The sequence below is a fragment of the Carassius carassius genome, chromosome 25 (genome assembly GCF_963082965.1).
Source record: "Carassius carassius chromosome 25, fCarCar2.1, whole genome shotgun sequence".
Lineage (NCBI taxonomy): Eukaryota > Metazoa > Chordata > Actinopteri > Cypriniformes > Cyprinidae > Carassius > Carassius carassius.
Window position 1 is genome coordinate 13,237,668 of NC_081779.1, and position 22,063 is coordinate 13,259,730.

Here is a 22,063-nt window from a genome sequence, read left to right on the forward strand (position 1 = left end):
AATACTCAATAGCATAATTCAGTACTCTGTTTTACTTATTAAAAACATTTTCACAAGGATGTGGAATGTCTGCAAGAATGTTTCCACTTTGAAAAGTTGCAAGACATCTACAGGAAAAAAATAGTTGGGGAAAATTATGTTGAAAGTTGATTCAAGAGTAAATAAATGAAGGACTCATAAAGATACTGTCAAAAACTCAAAATATGTTCATTCTTGTAAGTGGTTTATTAAGAATGCATCCTCCAGGCCCAGAGAGGTTTAGGTTGTTAAAAATGTAATTCTACTGACACCTACAGGGTAAACGCTGCATAACATTCCAGAGTGTAATTACTTTATTGCTTCAATTTTAATTCAAACTCAGTGCTACACGAGCATTAAATAAAAAGCAGATAAAATGGCATGCAATATTTCAAAATATTCAACAATCTTTAAAATCAAACTAACAAACAGAAACAGAGCCAAACCAGAGATGTAAATTACCTTAAACAGTTAAGAACTCACTCCACAAGAGGCAACCATATACCCATGCTCCAATGTGAATAATTCTGTATACACCACATGTCTATATCATTTGTTGTTCACATTTCTCTCTTCTGTACACAAAAATAGTTTTTATCATTCAAGAACCTGTGATTTAACCAAAGCAGTTAATTAGGCTAAACAGGCTAATAAGGTGTTAGGACAAGCAAAAAGAAAAAACAGTGTCTACATCTGCTTTTCTTTGTATTGTTCCACAATTTTCTCTCAATTCTCGCCTCACCCGTGACTCACTGAGGTTGATCACTGTAAGGGAAGGGGGCAAAACAGTTAAACAGTTAATCATCTACACATACAGAATGAATCCCTCTGTATCTACGTGCCCTTTTTGTTCCTACATACTGCATTAAATATCGAAGACCAAAATTAATCAAAAAACAGCTCACATTTAGTTAATAAATGATTATTACTCACATTGTTTCATAAGAGCTGTCTTTCGTTTTGAGGAACCGAATGGCAAAAAAAGCCCCAGCCTGCAACACCAATACCAGGATGATTCCTCCGATGAAGCTGGACAGGTCAAATGATGCTTGAGAGAAATCAGGGCCTGATCCAGAGGTTGTATCTATTTTTGTGAGTGTGTTATGAAATAAAATGAAAAAGAGAATGCAGTAAACAACAACAAAAACAGGCATAATAGGATTCATATAGTGGAAATCAAATGTCTCACCTTTGCTACCACCATCAGCGGATCCACCATCTGCTACAATAAACAAATATACAAACACACATTCAGTTGCATACACACACACAAACACACACATTCATTTGCAAATACACACATTTTTACTCACTTTGGCACATGCCGGTCTCATTGTAGACAGAGCAGCCCCCAGAGTCTTCAGTGTCATACATGCATATTGTGTCATTTCCTGAAAATGAAACAGATAATACTGACATTCAGTCACCGTTAGGAATTTATCTGCTTTATTAAATGGCTCTCTGGAACATTTGATTCTGATCAATAGAGGTCAATAATAAGGCCAATAGACCTTAATCTGGGCGGATGATAACCAGAATAGACTTAAGACTTGCAGTCTTTACAGTTGCCCACATTGTATAAAGATCATTCCTAGATCACGTAATTTTTACAATAACTGAAAGTTTTTTCTTCATAAAGACGTTTAGTCTGCTGAAACAACAACAACGACAAAATGCTGTTAAACAACAGTATGAGTACAACCCTCTATCCCTCATAGTCTCGCATTGATTCCTGTTAAAAATCTAAGATCTATTGCGCCATCCAGCGATATGGTATTTTTGATATTTCAAGTGCTCAAATCACTGGAACTGTTGTCTCTGAACAAGTCCACGCGTACTGTCCACACGGGGCTGACTTATGAATTATGTACCCACCTTATTTTTAAAATAAGAGCGGGCGAGGCCATTTTTAATTCAACTTAAATATACGATGCGAGACCTCCGGTGTCAGACGCTTCAGGTTGTTTTAGCTGCACAAAAACAGTTCGCTATGCTGTTAATCATACACACACTGGTTTGTTGAACAACTATTTGACCGTTTACAGCACTTGTTTCATAGGCAACTGATGCCATCTTGCGTATCAGTAATGGGCTGAATACATACAAAATGTATGCCTAGTAGGTGAAAAAACAGTAGGCTATGTGATAACAGTAGGCGAAAAGTTCCCGGATGACCTTCTACTTCTAGCGAGATTTTACCATTGCATGAGGCCACAAGAGAGGATATGTAAATGGAAGTGAAGCAACACAACTGGTAGGTAACATGCCAATGAAAACACAATGAATTTAGGATTACAATCACATAAAATAATATCAACTTAAATCAATGACTTAAATCCTGACAAGTAAAATGCATGTCATTCAGTCTGTGTTCTAAACATTCTGCTGAGTGTTTATTTTAGTGTGGAAAGCAAGTGAGCATGTAAACCTAGTTGTATTTTAGATATAGGTCTAAAAGAGCAAGAGAGAATGGGTTACAGAGTTGGTTGCCTTGGCAACAGAGCATGAATAGACGACGCTGCTTCTTGTTGAACATCTCTCTCTCTTAATGTCTCCTCACATGTTTCCAGGAGGGTAGATAATGGTGTTGAATTATTTACTAAGACTGATGTCTGTGTGGACGGCAGCTGTAACTGCGTGTGTGCCTGTGCTTGAATAATTCACTGGGTTGTTCCTGAGATCGCTCTCTTTGGCTAGGATCACATGTCATTCAGTAGGATCCTCTGTAAGTGTGTGTGCGCACAAACAACAGAGACATTGCACAGGAGAATACATTTAATATCATATGCTACATGTGTCTTTTACCGTCATTACAACTTTGCCACACACATCTTGTCAGGTTGAGGGCCGAGTCTCCGTTGATGCAGCCATTACACGAGTTAAACTGAGAACAGTCCCCAATGGATGAATCTGTCAGTCCATCAAGAGATAAAACGTGTAAGCTTATATTCTCACCTGCTCACATGACACATATGTCTGAGAGAGAAAGCTAGAAACGTTATTAAATGAAAGATAAATCACATTGTAAAAGAGAGAAAGAAATGTTGTGCTGTTCTGAATTGATACAGATGAATTTCTTAATAAATTAAAGTGTTGTTCAGCAGCTCTCAAATGCAAAAGAACAAAACAGACTTACCACGAGACCTGCTTTCCTAACTAACGCTGTCCTTTTTTCAGACTTGACAAGTTTGACTAAAACTGATATTTTATACAAGAGAACTGATTTATCAAAACGCACACATAAAATATTTAGGTTGATGATTAAATGTTTTGAAATAACTAACATTTATTTATAGTGAGCTAAAATCATTAAATAGATTGATTAAAATAACCTAAAAGAAAAGTTGCAATTAAATATGGCTGAGCAAGATTTTTAGGCCAGAAAAATTTGCAGAATGTTAACATTTTAGCTAAAACAATCTTTTAAGGTTAAGATACTTAAGCAGTGATATACAATCTCATTGTTGTATTGACACTTACCTGAGGTTTGTGAATTGGTTATTATAACCTGCGTAAGCAGTACAGTCCCACAGAGTGCGGCCCATACACACCTCATTCTCAAAAAATCGTCAGTAAACCCACCTGTAATAAACACAAACTGTGATCACAATGCTCAAAGCTCCTCATTTACAGACTATGTTGACTTAAATTATCAATGAAGTGACCACATATGTCTGGAACACTATTTAGCTCTAAATCAGTCTTATTTTTTTCTAGTCAGACTTACTCTGCTAAACACTGACTCCAATAATGCAACTAACGTTTGATACAAGCACTAGACGCCAACAAGTTGAAAATGAAACACTTAATGAACTGAGAAACAACTTAACCTGGCTTCAGAAAGCTTAAAGCTAGTAACTTAAAAAGTAGAAGTCCTAAACACACACGTGCCTGTCAAGTTAATATCCAGTCCTAAATGTCTGTGTCCTCCAGACGAAAGGTCGTTGTGAACTGTGAGGAGTGTGTGTGTGTGTGTGTTGACGTCATGTCCTCTGATTCAGTGAGACTGGAAGGTGTGTAATGTGAGACAGGTAACATGGCAACCAAATGGCAAATGACCATGTCTTGATATTCACACCACTGGAGATATTTTGCCTTTTCACAAGAAGACTGCAGAAATTTGTCACACCTCACTGCAGAACAGCAGATGCTGTTCTCCTGTGCCACACCAGACCATTATAAACAGTCACCAGCATGTCCATACTGGTTCTTTCTGTTTGACTGTCTCTATGGTGGCCCAGAAAGATTAAGCATTGTAGTGTAAAAGACTAAAAGGCTGTGTGGATGCCATGTTATAAATATATTTGAAATACACAAAAATTGTTATATTGCTGATGTAGGTTTTTAAAATATATTTGCATACATATATTTTCAATATGTTTTAGTAACTTATATTAGTTACTCATATTTCCTCATTTATTTCTTGGCCATTTTATATGTGATTTCTTGTATTTTTCACATAATATATCACAATCAAACATAAAAAAAATGCATTTTGAAATAAGAAATGTATGTTCAATGTACAAAAGTACATTTTGTAATATATTTGGCATTTGAAAGTTTAAATGAAAGCTGTGCTTTGTTCAACACAATTATTGTACATTTGAAATGTATTTTAGCCAGGAAAAGCACAATTTTTGCTTCATGGAAGAACAGAGCCAGAGCAAGAGAGCCAGAGTTTGGCATAGTTACATAACAAGTTCTCCTTTCACTATCTTTCAAGTCCTCTGCATCCTCATCCTCCTGGATGCTCATTTTTTAGATTGTAATTAAAAGTCACAGCATAATAAACTAAGCAGAGGAGGCGATGATATAAGGAAAATGTATGTGTAGGTGTGGGAATGCATGCTTATGTAGGAGGAAGCAGTCGCCACTATCATTGCCACATCTGGGATCAATCCAAATCAGGTCAGCATTTGCATTTTACAGTGAATTCAGTGCCTAGCCACTGTTCAATTAAAACCCACTGAAAATCTTCCTAACCCACACCATCACTACTGTTATGTAATGTCTCATGACACACAGACAGATCAATAGGTAGTGGCAAACCGTGTGAATAGATAGAGAGTGGGCGTCCTCCCCATGGAGAACTAGGTGCAGAGAAATAAAGCCACGCATGCGCTCTGCAGCTATTAGGTAACTGGGAGAAATTCCGCAGTACACCCCCTACAACACGCACACACAGACTTCCCGCCAAATAGAAGCTCAAGGAGATACAACGGTGAAATATTGTGGTCTTATTTCTAAGCATACATTTCTAAAAATATAAAAATATTTTATAAAGGTTATCAGGGATAGATAAAATAAACAATCAAAGGGCACCAGCTGGTAATCCTGGAAAGCAGTTAGCTGCATTTAGAAACCTGTAACATTGTGCAATGACCTTAAGAAGGTTGTTCACACTAATCCTTAAAATTTAGTCTTGTTGGTGCACTGTAATAGGTTTACTGAGTGATTTCAATTGACACATAATATTTTTAATTTAAATGTATTATTATTATTTTATTGCAGAACATTCTTTTACCAACAAGACCCCAGTTTAGTCAGTCAGAGCAGTTCTTAAAGATAGATTGTTCAAAATCATCAGTTGACACTTACAGCTACTCTGCCTGACCACAGAAAGCTTAAGGCGGTATTGCTTATAAGCTGGTGACCACCGGAAGCGCATGCCCTTTTATAGAGAACAAGAGAGTTCCCCATGTATTTTAGCGCTCGCCCACCTGCTTCATTGAAATGCAGAGCCACGCGAGCACTGCGACGCCCACGCGCCAGATCTGCCGGGAAGCGCCATAATCTCCATTATCTGCAGGGAAATTATGTCATAGTTATAACCTTCAGTCATCCGAATAGTAAAATTTAAATAAATGGTAAATTAGGCAGATGTGCGTGCGCGAGTTCCTTGTTTGCGACAGTGTACATTTTAGCTTTGTCACTTATAAAAAGGTTATAGATGAGCACATGGGATTTTATGGTAGAGGTGAAATTAATAATCGTAGAGTTGTCCAACGTATCCCAGTAGTGCGGCACAATTTACGTCACAATCAACGAAGCAAGCACATTTTCAGCACCATGGACAGCAGTGACTCACTCTCACATTCTCTCTCAGTCACACTCGGTCAGGCGCATGCAAATCACAAGCGTGACTCGGTCAGCTTTTTGTATTTTGAGATAAGTTTACTAGTCATAAATGTTTATCAGTGATTTTTTATGAAGCCCCAGTGTATTTTGGTCCACGCAGGGACTGCCTTTGACAAGGCCGTTTGATTACACTTTTGTCCTCTCTCCCGCCGTCGCAGTGGGCGGGGTGATAGAATGCGGTATTTTTATGAATGAAATTACGACAGAGGCTGGTGTCCCTGATAGTCTCCTGATTGGTCGACGGGGCAGAATCGCCCCTCATCATCGTAACTGACGTCAGAGGGGAATCGGTGAAGGTATAGCTCACAGTCCACTGGAGCTGAGTGTTACTTAGAAGCGAGCGAAAGACCGCATACAACGGAGCTACGAAGGAACCTCGCTTTGCAGACAGAACCAGATATCGTTTTCTCAAGAACTGGATTTGCCCCGGTTCTTCACCGGCAGCTTGAGCTCAGAATTCAGCGCGCGCACCAAGAGACCTTCAGCTGGATGGTGGTGTGAAGAATTGTCCTTTGCAATCTTCTACAGCTTCCGTAAGTCTGTTTTATGCATATTTATCTGTGAATTATTTTTAAATTAAAGGTGACTAGCTTTGTTGTCAGAAATTTGCTGTGCAAATACATCAAGAATATTCAAGGCAATACGGGATGGCATTCTTGGTGCTCGTGTATTTTACATAACCTCGTATGTCACATCAGTCTGCTTGAAGAGCGCTTTGAACTTAAAAACGGTGATTCCCAACCATGCGCACGTTTAACCCTGCAGGAATATTTAGTTTGCTATAAACCTATTCAAATTATGACTTGTGTGTAATTTTTGAACGTTTATTTAAATTAATATTAATGATAATGCCATATGAATAATGTGAGTTAAAGATATTACAGTTTTGGATGATGAAAATAAAAGGTGGCAAATACATGTTAGCTTAAAGTTCAAAATTAGCCTTTCCGTGAGCAATGACTAAAGAAACATCAATGTAAATGCACATTACATATAAACTGACAAAATACCACGACACTGAAACACTCAAATAAAGCAATATGAAGTTAATAAACAACATAAAATGTAACCTTCAACAACCCAATATGCATATACCTAATATACAGACAGAAAAAGAAAGACAAAACATTAATATTTTGGTGTGTTATATAGAAACTGATGAATAATATATTATAATGTGGCAGCAAAGCCATTTAGAAGCAAATCAGAATGATTTCTGAATGATCATGTGACACTGAAACCTGAAGTAATGGCTGTTGAAAAATCTGTTTTGTCATCACAGGAATAAATTATGTTTTAAAATACATAAATAGACGACAGTTATTTTACATTTAATATAATGTATGCATTTTGAGACTGACTATTATATTATAACTTTCATTAGCTTTTGCCTTTTTCCAGTTTTTACAGAATTTCCAGTAGTGTGCAAACTAGGGATGACAATTTGAATATGATGTTGTAAACTGCTGTTCATCTTACTCTGCATGTCATTATGAGGTCAGGCCTTGGAGTGGAATGCAGGAGCTCTAGTGCTTAACAGAATATGTGACAGTCACTGTGCTGTGGATTGCGTCTTTTCTCACATCTTTTCTCACTCTCCCACAGTAATGGCCCTGAATAACTCTGAAGTGGGCTTAGAAGTCATCATGGCGGTGGACCAACTGTTAGAACTCACCCCTAAACCCCTGGAGGCCACAGTGATGACTCCATGGGACGTGGCCATGTGCATATCAGGAGCCCTGATTTGCTGTGAAAATGCAATTGTTGTGGCCACCATCTTCTCCTCATCATCTCTGCGGGCTCCTATGTTCCTGCTAATTGCCAGCCTGGCCTGGGCGGACTTCCTGGCAGGGGTGGGGCTCCTTTTGCACTTCCTGTCTCGCCGGTGTGTGTACTCAGAAGCTCTAGAGCTGGGGAGCGTGGGTCTGTTAGTCAGCGCGCTCAGTGCGTCTGTGTTCTCCCTGTTGGGAATCACCCTGGACCGTTTCCTCTCACTACATCGTGCTCTGACTTACGGATCCGGTCGCACGCACATGCAAACAAGCTGCGCTCTGGCCGTTGTCTGGACTCTTGCGGGTCTTCAAGGTGCCCTGCCTGCCATGGGCTGGAATTGCTTGCACGATGGAGAATCCTGTAGCGTTCTTCACCCTTTGACCCGAGTGCACCTGGCGACCCTGTGCATTGGCTTCCTGCTGACCTTGGCTCTGATGCTGCAGCTCAACGCCCGTATCTGCCGGGTCGTACTTCGCCACTCACACCAAATCGCCCTCCAGAGACACACACTCCCATCTGCGCGCACGCACACGCGCCGTCGGGTTCACACACTCGCCCTCATCCTAGCCACATTCACTAGCTGCTGGATGCCCTTTGCCTTGTATGGTCTCTTGGCCGACGGATCGTCCCCAGCTCTGTATACTTATGCCACATTGGTTCCGGTCACAGGAAACTCTATGCTGAACCCACTGATCTATGCCTACAGAAACACACACATACAGAGAGTGCTGCGACAGGCCTGCTGCTGTTGTCTACCAAACACACCCAACAAAAACACACACACTCCCAGTGATGTCTAAAATCATGTGCTGTAAGCACATCTGAACACTTCAGAAGATTCTATGGTGCCATACAAGATTCTGTTTTACATTTTATGTCTGTTCCTGTTTTGGAATATCAATGTGCCAGTTGCCGAATCTCCCGTCTCAACGTGTTAACATGACCACTGTCAGTGACCTGATCTCATCTGCTTCATTTTATTAAATGGTAAAAAGGGTTTATGTAACTATGTGTGCCCTTTTTTTATTTTATGCTGAGCAGACTGCCACTGTATTCTTTTAGCTAGTTGCCAACTAAAAGGGTTCATGCAGAAACCCTCCTGTCTGCTTTAATGTCTCAGATTTGTGCCTCATTTTACATCCTCTGAAGTTCAGAGTTTACTGATGGAATCAAAATCATTTGCACTTTACAACAATGACTTGACTTTTAAACTGAAACTCGGTTGAATATTTTTTGTATTTAATGATCAAATTATTTGCCATTTGTTATTTTCACATGTTTTTTATACTTAATAAATGTCTTGTTTGCACTTACAATGTATTAATGTTGCACAAAATGTCCAAATGTATGAATGAATGTTATGTTGTTGAAATGAGATGTTTTATGGAAAATGTTTATAATGAATAAATTGTAACTTTTGTACATTTTCTGTTGTATTTCTTCAGCAAACTTTTTTATTGTATCAAAATTAAGATTTGAAATACACTGAACAAGATTATAAACGCAACACTTTTTTTGCCCCCTTTTTTCATGAGCTGAACTCAAAGATCTAAGACTTTTCTATGTACACAAAAGGCCTATTTCTCTCAAATATTGTTCACAAATCTGTCTAAATCAGTCTTAGGCTACGTCCACACAAAGCCAGAGATTTCCCTATACAATCTTTTTTCCCCCTCGTCTCAAGAAATATCTGTGTCCACACAAAACGACAAAACCACCACAAAATGATGTAGTATACATGCCAGACCAGCATGTGGCACTGTAATTGTGCCACAGAGATACACTAAAAATGGAGAAGACGACTTGGACTATGCGCGTAAACCTTACGTGTGGTATACAAACGAACATGGAACAATGCATTTATTAATCAGTGTTAATGTTAGTTAATATAAAGAAAATCGTTCAGTGTTTGTTCATGTTTTTGTTGCCGTTACGTAGCGGTGTCTGACTATGGACGAGACATGGGCTGATGACGTCATCGTTTCAGAAAATATACGGATTCACTCTCGCTGCGTTTTCTAATTTATCCTCTCTGGAACCCAGTTTAAAAAAATATCAGTTTCACTCTTCCAAAACGCAGGATCCGTGTGGACGAAACGTCTATACGATACAAAATTTATGCATACAGCGAAACACGTCTCCATGTGGACAGGGCCTTATTTGGCTGTACATCCAACCGGCCTCACAACCACAGACCACGTGTAACAGCACCAGCCCAGGACCTCCACATCCAGCATCTTCACCTCCAATCTTGTCTGAGACCAGCCACCCGGACGACTGCTAAAACAATTGGTTTGCATAACCAAAGAATTTCTGCACAAACTGTCAGAAACCGTCTCAGGGAAGCTCATCTGCATACGTGTCATCCTTTTCGGGGTCTCGACCTGACTGCAGTTGGTTGTCTTAACCGAATTGAGTGGGCAAATGCTCCCATTCGACTTTGGAGAGGTGTTCTCTTCACGGATGAATCCCAGTTTTCACTGTACAGGGCAGATGGCAGACAGTGTGTATGGCATTTTGTGGGTGAGTGGTTTGCTGATGTCAAAGTTGTGGATCGAGTGGCCCATGGTGGCGGTGGGGTTATGGTATGGGCAGGCGTATGTTATGGACAACGAATACAAGTGCATTTTATTGATGGCATTTTAAATACACAGAGATACCATGACGAGATCCTGAGGCTATTGTTGTGCCATTCATCCAAGACCATCACCTCATATTGCAGCATGATAATGCACGGCCCCATGTTGCAAGGATCTGTACACAATTCCTGGAAGCTGAAAACATCCCAGTTCTTGCATGGCCAGCATACTCGCCACGGACATGTCACCCATTGAGCATGTTTGGGATGCTCTGGATCGGCGTATATGACTGTTTTCCAGTTCATGCCAATATTCAGCAACTTTACACAGCCATTTAAGAGTAGACCAACATTTCACAGGCCACAATCAACAACCTGATCAACTCTATGTGAAGGAGATGTGTTGCACTGCGTGAGGAAAACGGTGGTCACACCAGATACTGACTGGTTTTCGGACCCCACCCGGACCCAAATTTTAGAGTGGCTTTTTATTGTGGCCAGCCTAAGGCACACCTTTGCAATAATCATGCTGTCTAATCAGCATCTTGATAGGCCACACCTGTGAGGTGGATGGATTATCTCGGGAAAAGAGAAGTGCTCACTAAGACTGATTTAGATAGATTTGTGAACAATATTTGAGAGAAATAGGCCTTTTGTGTACATAGAAAAAAACTTAGATCTTTGAGTTCAGTTCATGAAAAATGGGGGCAAAAACAAAGTGTTGTTTACAATTTTGTTCAGTGTATTAACCAAAATAAATTAAAAGTTAACTAAAACCATAAAAACATCCATTACTCTAAATGAAATATTGAAAAACATGTCTAATTTCCATTTAGTTTAACTAAAATAACTAAAACTGAAATGAATATATACATGAAAAATACATTTAAAAAGAAACTATTAAAAATGAAAAAAAAAACAACAACCCTATAACAATAACACTGCTATTAATATATAGAATGATGTTACATGTTTTTTAAGCAACAGTAAAAATCATTTATTGTGCAGCAGATATTTTTAATAACTGGAAGGTTGTGTTGCTGAGTAGGACAATTTTTTTTATAACTCATCTGATTAAATTATATTAAACCTTAAAGTACTGCATAATTAAGGGCGTGGTCACTTGAGTGACAGGTGGATTGCCGCTGTTGTCCACCATCGAGATAGGTGGGCGTGGTTTCAGCAACCAACTCCCACCTCTTTTTTTTTTTTTTTTTTTTTTTTTTTTTTTTATTAAACTTCAATATACAAGTACAACAAGTACAGATTTTGTGTACAAACGGTAACAATCACGCCAGGGGAGAAGACAACTAAGATAACATACAATAAAAGAAGAAAAAAATAAATAAAAAAACAAATCATACAAATGCATTGTAAAGCAGAAACATTGTATGTGACCTAACAGCTTTCTTATTCGTAGAGCAGGAAATGGAGGAGATGTATTGTTTTACATTAACGGAAAGTTCAATAAAGGTAGGTTTCTTATTCTGGAATTTCGATTTATGAATGTAAAACTTGGTCAAAATAATAATTAGATTGATTAGATAAAACTCAGAGGTAAAGTTCATGTCATGGGTAACAAAACCAAACAGTACATTTTCCCATTTCAGCATAAAGTCAAGATAAATATGGTCGGCAATATATTTACTTAGTTTACTCCAAAGCAGCCTAGTATGAGGACACAACCAAAATAAGTGCACAAGTGTTTCTCTTTGATCTCCACAAAAGGAGCAATTAACATCAATATCTTTTTTAAGCTTCTGTAGGTAATGATTAGTTGGGTAAAACCTATGAAGCATCTTAAATGAAATTTCTTTAACTTTATTCGTTAAAAAAAACTTATGCGGCAGCAGCCATATTTTATTCCAACACATATCACCAACAAAATGAGACCAATATGGCACTGATGATGGTACAGTGATAATTTCTTGCTGGAAAGATCGGCAAATGTTTTTATTTACACTTTTACTCTGAACTGAGAGACAGCTTTTACCAATATGTGTTTCCAAAACATTCCCTAATACAGGGGGATTGTCATTTCCCATAACACCTCTAAATAACGATATTACACCTGTAGGGATGGCATCAAAGACAACAGAAAAATCCTTTGGGGTGACAGGGATGCCAAATGTAGTGAGAAATTCAGAGTAAGAATAAAGCCGACCATCCTGATTAAACAACTGGCTAACCAAAAAAATATTGTTTTCAAACCATTGTTTTAAAAAAAGTGATTTGTTTTTAAATAGAATATGCTTATTGTTCCATATGTAGAATCTATGAGGGCTAAAATTGTGTTTGTAAATCATTGACCATGCCAGAAGCATTTGTTTGTGGAAAGAAGCAAGTTTGATTGGAATCTTGTCAATATTATAGTTGCACAATAAAACAAAATTGAGACCACCGAGTGAAGTGAAAATATGGTGTGGGATAAAGTTCCACAGAGATGTTGGACACCGAAGAAAACGCCCACTACCACCTCTTTTCCCATTTTCGATTATCTGGGAGTGACGCGCTGACAAAATGGCGACGACCGGCTCCACCCACTTTAGGCTTCAAAAAAAAACGCTCTTCAGAAATCTACAGGTGACGTCAAAGACACTACGTCCATGTTTTTATACAGTCTATGGTCCAGTCTGTGTTGAAACGCCACTGTCAATTAAACTATCATGGGAGGGGCCTGTATGTGTGACATCTTACAGACAGACATCCGAGATCGGCTCGTTTTGAGAACAGGGAATGGTTTAAATAGATTAAAAAAAAACACTGGGTGGATTTATAGCATTATAGGGTGGTTGTGTACACACACTGCCAACACACATTTCAGTTCAAGCTACTTCTAAAACTGCATGTAGCATGTCTACTGCATGCTGCTGTAGAGTTTGAAGTTTCTACCTCTGCACATGCAAGCTCAAAAATGTAGGGGAAAAAAGATCTGCTATGCACAAAACTCTTATGAAACATCTGTAACAGCAGCCAGACAGACACACTATTAGATTTAAGATTTTATTTCAGTTGCTGATAAAAAAAAATTATAATCATAATTATTACCAACATACATCAAATGAAACAATCTCACTTTTCACTGATTTCTAAATCTGGAATAATTTCTAAAAAATTTGGCATTAAAACAGGCATTATGAAGCAGGCACTTGGGCTAAACAAAGAAAAAACTACTGGTATTACTGTGAGGCTGACACAAACATCATTCAGTCAGACCTGAGGGCTTCCAAACAGCACAGACACAGCCGGATGCCATTTAAACCGATAAAACTTTTGGTCATTGAGACTGAATCTGTACTGCAATGGTGCAAGAACTATCATAGACACAAAACAACTTACTATTTTAAATATCTTTATAAAATGTCTCTAGTCTTGGCTTCAAGGAAAGCTTTAGTTGATTAGTTAATACAGAGTAATGTTTAATCATGTGGGATTATGACAGAGACGATACTGATGCATCAAAAGGAACATATGGAAGTTCACATACACACACACACACACACACACACACAGTCTCTGTTTACCTTTGGCCACATTATACAGAGGCACAGGCGCTCTGAAAAACGAGAAGGCTTATCAACTAAATAATGAATTTAGATTAGACTCAACCATCTGGACACACAAATGCACACACACACACACACACACACAATGTTTGGCCCGCTTCCCCTTATTTGCATTTGGCCTCACTGCAGGTAAACAGGTAATATGAGAAGTGTGAGGTCTAAAAGGAATGATCTTAATGACATCACACAGGTGATGAAAAGCGGAGCGATAGCTTTAGTCAGACCACTCATCATCATCAAATTCGGATGAATCATCCTCAGAGTCGCTGCACTCCACGGCAATGCGACGAGACAGGATGGCTGCGACATCATTGCCCGCGTGATCCCTCTTCTCCTGCTCTCGCTGTTCCTCCACTTTACGCAGGTTAAATCCTACACACAGACACAATTGCAGCAAGCTCAGAGAGATTTTATGAAACATTTCACGTGTAGAAATTAGCTGAAAGCCTTCTGGCATTAATATCTGTTTTATGTAAGATAATCATAAATGTTCAGTAAGACATTACTCTTCAAACATGGAATAAACTACTGTTCAAAAATAATATTTCAATTAAATGCTTGTCTTAACTAAATCATCAAAAGAATCCTTTTAAAAAAAATGCATTGTGGTTTAGCTGCACAGCTATTCTCAACATTGATAAGAAAATGTTTCTTGAGCACCTAACCAGAATATTAGAATTATTTCTGATGGATCATGTGACTCTGAAGTAATGGCTATTATAAATTCATCTTGTCATCACAGTAATGAATTACATACATTTCTCTCTCTCTCTCTCTATATATATATATATAGAAAACAATTATTCTATGTTGTAACAATATCTCACATTTTACTGTTTTTACTGTATTTTTGATCAAATAAACACAAACACATTCATATCTTACAAACCGCAAATGTTTAAATGACCATATACAGGCATATTAAGTGCATCTCAACCCCCAGTGATAAGATTTTGCTAAACTGAACCGAAATAAATACGGTTAAATTGCAATTTTCTTTCAAAGGTGTTTTTAAGTCATAGTTTTAGCACAATAAACAGACACACTTCACTTCTATCCATGACACATTAGCATTTACACTACAAATGCGATGGGGCCACATGCATTTCTGACATCCGAATGCTGTTTGAGCACAATCATGAAATGTTTCGGATCTCATTCACACCTAAATTTAGCTCTGACCAGAAACATGTTAATTTCAGTTAATTGTTAATTTCATTTCAAGTCAGTAAATTTACAGTCAGCATGTGTACATGCAGAGTTATAAGGCTTTTGCCTAATTGAATTATAAGCTGACTATCCAAGTATATGAGATACTGTCATGGCAATTAAATTTATGAGACAAAAGTATTTTGAATATTTATTTTCTTGCAGGAAAAGGTCTACATTCATCCAGTCATTCAGGGTTGGCTGTAGATTAAAAAACAAAGAGAAAACACCCCAACTCAACATTTATACCTTCATCAAGTGCAGATGCTCTGATCTCATCCAATCATAATGCATATTCAACATATACTGTATGTCCATTTAAGGTGTCCAACCATGTCCTCCAAATAAGTTTCTAAGAATTCAGTGCAAATAATTTTCTAAGTAGCCGGGACATCCAAGAAACTAAAATAACATTTCTGTCACACACTTGTCTTACACAAACATATCAAATAGATTTTCTGTTATGCCTAAGCTCATTGAAATCTCAAGCATACTGAGGCACTCAGAGACAGTCTAAAGAGCACTCTTTAGTGCAGTAAAGCAAATAATACGGAAAATAAAATTTCCTCCACAGATACAAAATGTAATCAAATATCTGAAGGATTAAATACCCAACGTGCATTGTTTTGGAAGGGTGTATGCAATGCCAAGGACAACTGTAGTCCAATTAATGTGTATACATGCTAGACGAAGCCAAGCTACAAATCAAATTATCAAGGTCTGTTAGTCCAATTTCACGAAAAACTTTTCAGGCAATCTAAAAGTGCAGTCACATTAATGCAAAAAGTTTTAATGTTCAATATCAACTGCGCAAAGATATATAAAACATTTTCAAACCAAGCAGCTGTCTGATGGTCTGCAGAACAAATTCACATAACCATTTGCACAGGACCGAAACCTGCTTGGAGAACTTTTTTGTCTTCATGCTCGCACTGTATTGGAATGACTGGATTTCACCCATGAAACATAACTTAGCAGTAGGGCTGCCCCCTAATAGTCCACTAACCGTTAGTCAACAAGAAAAGGCTTGGTCAAACAAAAGTTTATTAGCTGCAGGAAAAACCACAGGAAGTGGTGAGGTCACACATTCCATGATGGACAGATCATTATGGCTGGTCTTTGTGGTAATATATCGGGCAGGACATCTAGCTGCATGACAGATTGTGGTGCTGGTTCACTCACTTGCTCTTAAAATAGGCTACTCCGTCATTTTTGGTCACACAGATAAGAGTAATACATCTTTCAAATCTATAAAGACTCTACGTTTATTTGTGTGTACTCACAATAAAAACAAAATATTGCACTTTTGTAAAATAACGTAAGCAAACAGGGTGCACTTTCTGCCATCTCTGTCTGTGAACTTGAGCGCGAAACTCCTTCTGAAATGCCTTCTTTAAATAAACCCATTCAAATGGAAAACAAAAATTCTAAGATTGCGTAATCTGTATGAAACACGCATGCAGGCACATCCTCTACTGAGGAGATAGTGAGTCAGTGTCGACAACTTCATCTCTTAAGCCGAAAACAAAAAAAGTGACAATTTATCAAATTATTAAAATGTTCATGCAGCCTAATTACGTTTTTTCACTGAAAAATTCATGATCACTATTTCTGCCGGTGTGCTGTAGCAAGCTTTATGTGTGCGCTTGAGCGATTAATATGCTATGTAGGTCTATTAAATTCTAATTATAATGATTTAAATGGATTATTAATAAACATGCTATTAGTCGACTAAGGCTTGAACTGAACGACTTACTAATCGATCAGAAAAATCTTTAGTCGAGGGCAGCCCTACTTAGCAGTGGTAAATGTGATTATGTTCTAATTGTTTAATCAGACTGAATCAAACTTTTAAAGAGTAAAATGTAAAAGTATGTAGATATGTTACCTTGACGGATAGCTGACAGAAGGTCACTGCGACCATCGCCCTGGGCTGGAGCAGGCTGGGCTTTGGGTGCGGCAGGAGCAGAGACTCCTCCTGAGGGAGGTGGGGCTGGAGCAGAGGGTGGAGGAGGGCCTGGAGGGGGAGGGGGAGGGGGAGGAGGAGGTGGACCACCTCCCATGGGGGGCGGTGGAGGAGCTGGAGTACCATCTTCCATGGGTGGTGGAGGAGGTAGGTTGGAAGCAGAATTGCTGGACAATGGAGGGGGAGAGGGGGGCGAATCGAAACCTAGAGGTGGTGGAGGAGGTGGGATCATGCCACCAGGAGGTGGAGGTGGTGGTGGTACCAAGGGAGGAGCCACAGTCGGACGGCCTGGAGAAGAAGACATCGCTGGTGGAGCGGGTGGAGGGTGACTGGGGCTTAAAAGACTACTACGCTTCGAAGGAGGACCCCCAGATACATCATTACACCTGCAAGAGGATAAACGTTTGTCAGCTCAAATAAGAATCTGCACTTGATACTCAACATGAGAAATAGCAAGCTATTTTAAGACACTCACGGGATGTCTGGAGGTGGTGGTGGTGGGGGGAAGTCCTCTTGCATTGGAGGTGGGAGAGGAGAGCCGGTATCATAGCTGTAGGAGTTAGTGCTTTGGTCCAAATAGCTATCAGAGTGATTAAAACCATCATCACCAGAGCCAATACTGCCATTCAACACTTCGGAAGAGTTGCTGTTAGTGACACATAAACAGTAATATTAAAGATAGATATCAAAAATATCCTCCAACAGTTGTGCAGTGCCATGCTATTTTTATTAGTGTTGGGGTATTGACAGATTTCACAATCAGATTCTACTCTCAAGCTTTTGAATCGATTTAATATTAGTTTAGACATACTGTATATCAGGTAGAGCACATGGCAATTTACTTAAGGAATACTCAACTAAAGCTGTAAACTACACTAGGAGATTACTGTAATACTATTAAAGGATAGAATTAACAAAATAGTCCATATACATTTATTTTTGTATAAAACATAGATATTTGTAAATATTTGAATAAATTATAATGTTTCAACTCTATATAAAAATATGAATGGTGGTATAAATTAGTAAATGTGGTATTAAGTGATACGCTGTTCACAAGCTGTCTTTCCACGGCCGAAACGCTGATCGAGTTATTGCATGAAACCTGATATATTTCAGTAAGTTGCATGGCTCCTTTCAACATAACTAGTAAAAAGGAAGAGATGATTGGTTCACCGCTGCTTGAACTGAGCGAAATACAGTGATCAGTCACGCCACATCAAAGAGCATCAAAATGACATCTATGGTTTGAATCCGGTATAAAATTGACAGAATTTGGACTTTGTTACAAATCAGAAGTCACAAAACGTATTGCAACTATTGGATGGGACGTGTGCTTGTGTTGACATCCTTGCTCAACTGAAAAGAGCATAGACCCAAGACGATAATCGATACTGGTTCATCAAAACTAGAAGATGGATTCGAACCAGTTAATCAATATTGTCAGGCCCTAGTTTTTCTTACCCCATGGCATCGTGTTTGGGTACAACAAACTCCTCCCCCATTTTCCGGCGTTCCCATTCATCTTTACGTGTTTTGATCTTTCGCGGGTTCAAGTTCCTTCGGTTAGGGTTGTCATCTTTTTTCTTCTGCTCTCAATAAACAAAGAAATAAACACAGTTAAAGAAGCTCATGCAGTCTGGATGGTATTTTGAGGTGTTGCAATACAAGTGTATGCACGCATCATACTGTTATGTCCCACCTTATGTTTGCGTTTCTCTTTCATAATGTCCTTGGTATCTTGAAGCATTTTCTCTTTCCAAAGGTCAAAGAAATAAGATGGATCAGTGTAGAACTTCAGAGCCTCCTTACCATCCTCCCTGAAAAACAGAAAAATCACCTTTAATCACTTTATACTGAAACAAAATAACCATATTCTGAAGCAATACAGTTAATTCATTGTGATGAACATAAAGAGTTTTACATGCAAATCCTACATTTTATTGCCTTTATATGGTCAGTACATGGAGGTCCGTTGTGATGGTGTGTTTACCTGTAACAGCTCAGATTGTTGAGGGGGGGTGGCTGGTTGCAGGTCAGATAAGTCTCATAGATAGGCTGCGGTAATGATGCCCTAATGAAGAGCTGCTGATCCTGGATGAAATTGGAGTGGAAGGCTTTGCGGCTGGTAATTGCCTGAAGAGAAACTGAAACAAGAAAGCAAAAATAGGAGAAGAAAGGAACAAAGAAAGATGATGACATTTGAAATTAATTACAATTTTGCATTATTGTCACTGTTGAATAAAAGCTTTTTTTCACACTGGACACAGATATTTATGGCTACTGTAATTTTGCATGTGATAATATCAAATCTGTATTGCCATGATGAATTTGACGTCAATAAATACAGGGGAGTAGATGGGAAAAACACTAATTTTGCATCTGGTCAACAGAAATGTCACATGAGTAAACAAGAGTGAATTCAGATACATCTATAGTCACACTACTGCCCTTTGTGTATGGCATTACTGTGACAGGTAATGAGAAAGCACATGAAATCTGATCTGATGGTTCACACTGAAATGCTTGAAGAAAAGGTGTATGCACTTGTAGAAAAAAAAAACTTAAATGTAACTAGTTGAAAACAAGTAATGTTATGACCATCCTAATTGCTGTTACAGCTCAACTTTATTTAACCTTTTTTGGAAAAAAAGTTTTTAATCAGATTTCAAAGCACAATAAGACTATGTAATAATACAAAAGAGCTTAAAATAAGAGCTCCAAAATAACTACTACTAAATAACTTTAAAAAAAAAATACATGAATACAAAAGAAAAAAATAAATGAAACCAACAAACAAAGAAATATTAATACAAAGCAACTAAACCAAAGTGTTGTATGCTGTATAAATAAACAAACAAAACTAAATATGCAACAATACAATTGTACTTTGCAGGAATCAAACACTGCACTAACAATTCTGTTTTCTATAGCAAACAAGTGTGGTCCAAAAAAAGATTTTATTAAAACAAAGCAAAATACGCAACATCATTATAATGAAAAATTTGAGCATAACCCAATTTCTCTCACCTTCCTCTTCTTTAGGGTCCAGCTGGGTGACTTTGACCTGCAGCTTGTCCACTCTCTCTCCCAGCGTGTTGACCCGTTCGGCAAATGAGCTGGCCTGGACAAACAGTTCACCGAACACATCCTCTGCATACTTACCTATGATTAAACCACGGCTTAAAAGCAGCAACACACAGCTAATTTTCTTCAGTATACACCCTATTACACGAACACTTACTTAGTGATCCAAGTTGGCGAATTATGTTGGCAAGTGTGATGTTGGTCACACACTCCAGTTCACTCTTGATCGTATTTGGCAGTGTCTCGCGACAGAGGTGGCGAGGTTCGATGCTTCGTGTCACCAACGGCATGATGGAGCTTATCTGTCACCTTCCTCTGAGACAAAAATAAAAACAACAATGCGTTACAGTTTCTGTCATTAGCTGGGCTGTAAGTATCTATGACATGGGCGGGTGATTTTCCCCCACACAGACACTCAGACGCTATATTTGTCCAAAGCAGAACCAAAACTGCTGCGGTGTTTCTTCTACCAATACGCAACTTAGATCCTAATTTCTGAAAATTACACCAGCAAGCAACTACCCTTTAATACTTTTTGTCTTCTTGCTATTCAAAATGTATATACGTTTTATTTTAAAAGCAGTTTCATGGTTTTTAAAAGGTCACCAAACAACTGGTCATGGCCTTTCACCATGTTATGGATCATTGTAAATAACCTATTATATATCTCAATGTTAAATGTACAGATATGAATAATTTTGTGCATTTGAATCTGATTTTAATTTTAATATAATTCGGGATAAATTCAGAAAATGATGCCCGTGCATCACGGAAGCAATGTTCACCCATCAGACTTCCTACACTGGGAGGGAGTGACTGAGGCTCTGCTTCACAACATACCAACCTAACTTTGTTGATGACAAGATAAGATCAAATCAAAGTTGCTCCTAGTGAACTGATGTCCAGTCCAAAGTTAAAGCTACGACGATATCAAATTGGCATAGTTAAAAATGTTTCAAAGTCTAGTAGCGGAGGCCTAAACTCTCCGAGCCGTCAGTGCGGATCAGGAAGTGATTAGCGTTAGCTGCCTGACGTTACATACAGTCAACTCGCAACCCAACTGCGACTCTTTAAAACTTCACGGCACATATAAAGTACAATTCTTTCTTACCTGAATATATAAATGGAGTTGGTCTTAGATGCCGAGGTCTTTTGGATTTTCAACGACGTCAGCAATACCATTCCCTGAGATTAATGCCGTCCATAATTTTCTAAACCGACAAAATGTCTACATACAAGAACTGCAACAAGCGCTGTATATGGCAGCTGCAGCTCAGTCCGCGTTTGGTAACTTTTCATTGGACGATGCGTGTTAATCCAAAGATACTATTGGCTGATGCGTCCGTCAATGACAGTAAAAGGGCGGATATAGAAACTGGGCAACTCCACCCTAGCGGCTTGAAAACATCTGTGCGCAGTTTCTACACGGAAGGGAGTTAGGGAGAGCTAATCAACATTCCTGAACATCGGGCCAGTCCGAACAAATCCGAGACACGGCGAAATTCAGGCGATGGTCCTCACTGCAGAACACAAGATCCAGGGGGCGTGGTTGGATCCAGATCCAACTCCTCCCAACTTACATACATAAACCTACCCGTCTTCACCACCAGTTTCCTAAACCCACCCATCTCCCAGAGCTCCACCCCTAAACCTACAATCTCTCCACCCCCTAGATGTTGATCCAACTACGCCTCCTGGATCTTGTGTTGTACAGTGAGAGGCCATTGA

The 22,063-nt window shown here is 38.7% G+C and overlaps 3 protein-coding genes across 4 annotated transcripts; 1 reads left to right on the forward strand and 2 right to left on the reverse strand.

The window, feature by feature from the left end:
- Window positions 1-308: 308 nt before the first annotated feature.
- On the reverse strand, window positions 309-5,816 carry LOC132104698 (CD164 sialomucin-like 2 protein). The gene is made up of 7 exons (XM_059510258.1): window positions 5,739-5,816; window positions 3,499-3,600; window positions 2,824-2,928; window positions 1,332-1,409; window positions 1,208-1,240; window positions 952-1,102; window positions 309-783 (listed from the first exon to the last, which is right to left on the reverse strand). The coding sequence occupies exons 2-7, from the start codon at window positions 3,572-3,574 to the stop codon at window positions 768-770; spliced, it is 459 nt and encodes a 152-aa protein (XP_059366241.1). The 5' UTR covers window positions 3,575-3,600; window positions 5,739-5,816; the 3' UTR covers window positions 309-767.
- A 621-nt stretch (window positions 5,817-6,437) lies between these two features.
- LOC132104224 (G-protein coupled receptor 12-like) lies at window positions 6,438-9,351 on the forward strand. Its single transcript, XM_059509531.1, has 2 exons — window positions 6,438-6,689; window positions 7,762-9,351. The coding sequence occupies exon 2, from the start codon at window positions 7,764-7,766 to the stop codon at window positions 8,727-8,729; it is 966 nt and encodes a 321-aa protein (XP_059365514.1). The 5' UTR covers window positions 6,438-6,689; window positions 7,762-7,763; the 3' UTR covers window positions 8,730-9,351.
- A 4,876-nt stretch (window positions 9,352-14,227) lies between these two features.
- On the reverse strand, window positions 14,228-21,663 carry LOC132104225 (actin-binding protein WASF2-like). Of its 2 annotated transcripts, none has more exons than XM_059509532.1 (9): window positions 21,447-21,663; window positions 20,493-20,650; window positions 20,279-20,413; window positions 19,242-19,395; window positions 18,951-19,068; window positions 18,713-18,837; window positions 17,724-17,894; window positions 17,171-17,634; window positions 14,228-14,445 (listed from the first exon to the last, which is right to left on the reverse strand). In XM_059509532.1, exons 2-9 carry the CDS (start codon window positions 20,623-20,625, stop codon window positions 14,288-14,290), a joined length of 1,458 nt encoding a protein of 485 aa, XP_059365515.1. In that variant the 5' UTR covers window positions 20,626-20,650; window positions 21,447-21,663; the 3' UTR covers window positions 14,228-14,287. The 2 variants fall into 2 exon arrangements, with proteins under 2 accessions (XP_059365515.1, XP_059365516.1); XM_059509533.1 differs by lacking the exon at window positions 21,447-21,663 and adding an exon at window positions 21,176-21,315.
- Between the last annotated feature and the right edge of the window lie 400 nt (window positions 21,664-22,063).

Coding starts and splice junctions, on each gene's coding strand:
- LOC132104698 (XM_059510258.1), bottom strand. CDS start 3,574: ATGAGGTGTGTATGGGCCGCACTCTGTGGGACTGTACTGCTTACGCAG. Junction 2,929..3,498: donor AACCAATTCACAAACCTCAG/GTAAGTGTCAAT, acceptor ATGGACTGACAG/ATTCATCCATTGGGGACTGT. Junction 1,410..2,823: donor GTGGCAAAGTTGTAATGACG/GTAAAAGACACA, acceptor TTTCATTTTCAG/GAAATGACACAATATGCATG.
- LOC132104224 (XM_059509531.1), top strand. CDS start 7,764: ATGGCCCTGAATAACTCTGAAGTGGGCTTAGAAGTCATCATGGCGGTG.
- LOC132104225 (XM_059509532.1), bottom strand. CDS start 20,625: ATGCCGTTGGTGACACGAAGCATCGAACCTCGCCACCTCTGTCGCGAG. Junction 20,414..20,492: donor TCGCCAACTTGGATCACTAA/GTAAGTGTTCGT, acceptor GTTTAATCATAG/GTAAGTATGCAGAGGATGTG. Junction 14,446..17,170: donor TCTGTCAGCTATCCGTCAAG/GTAACATATCTA, acceptor GTCTGTGTGTAG/GATTTAACCTGCGTAAAGTG.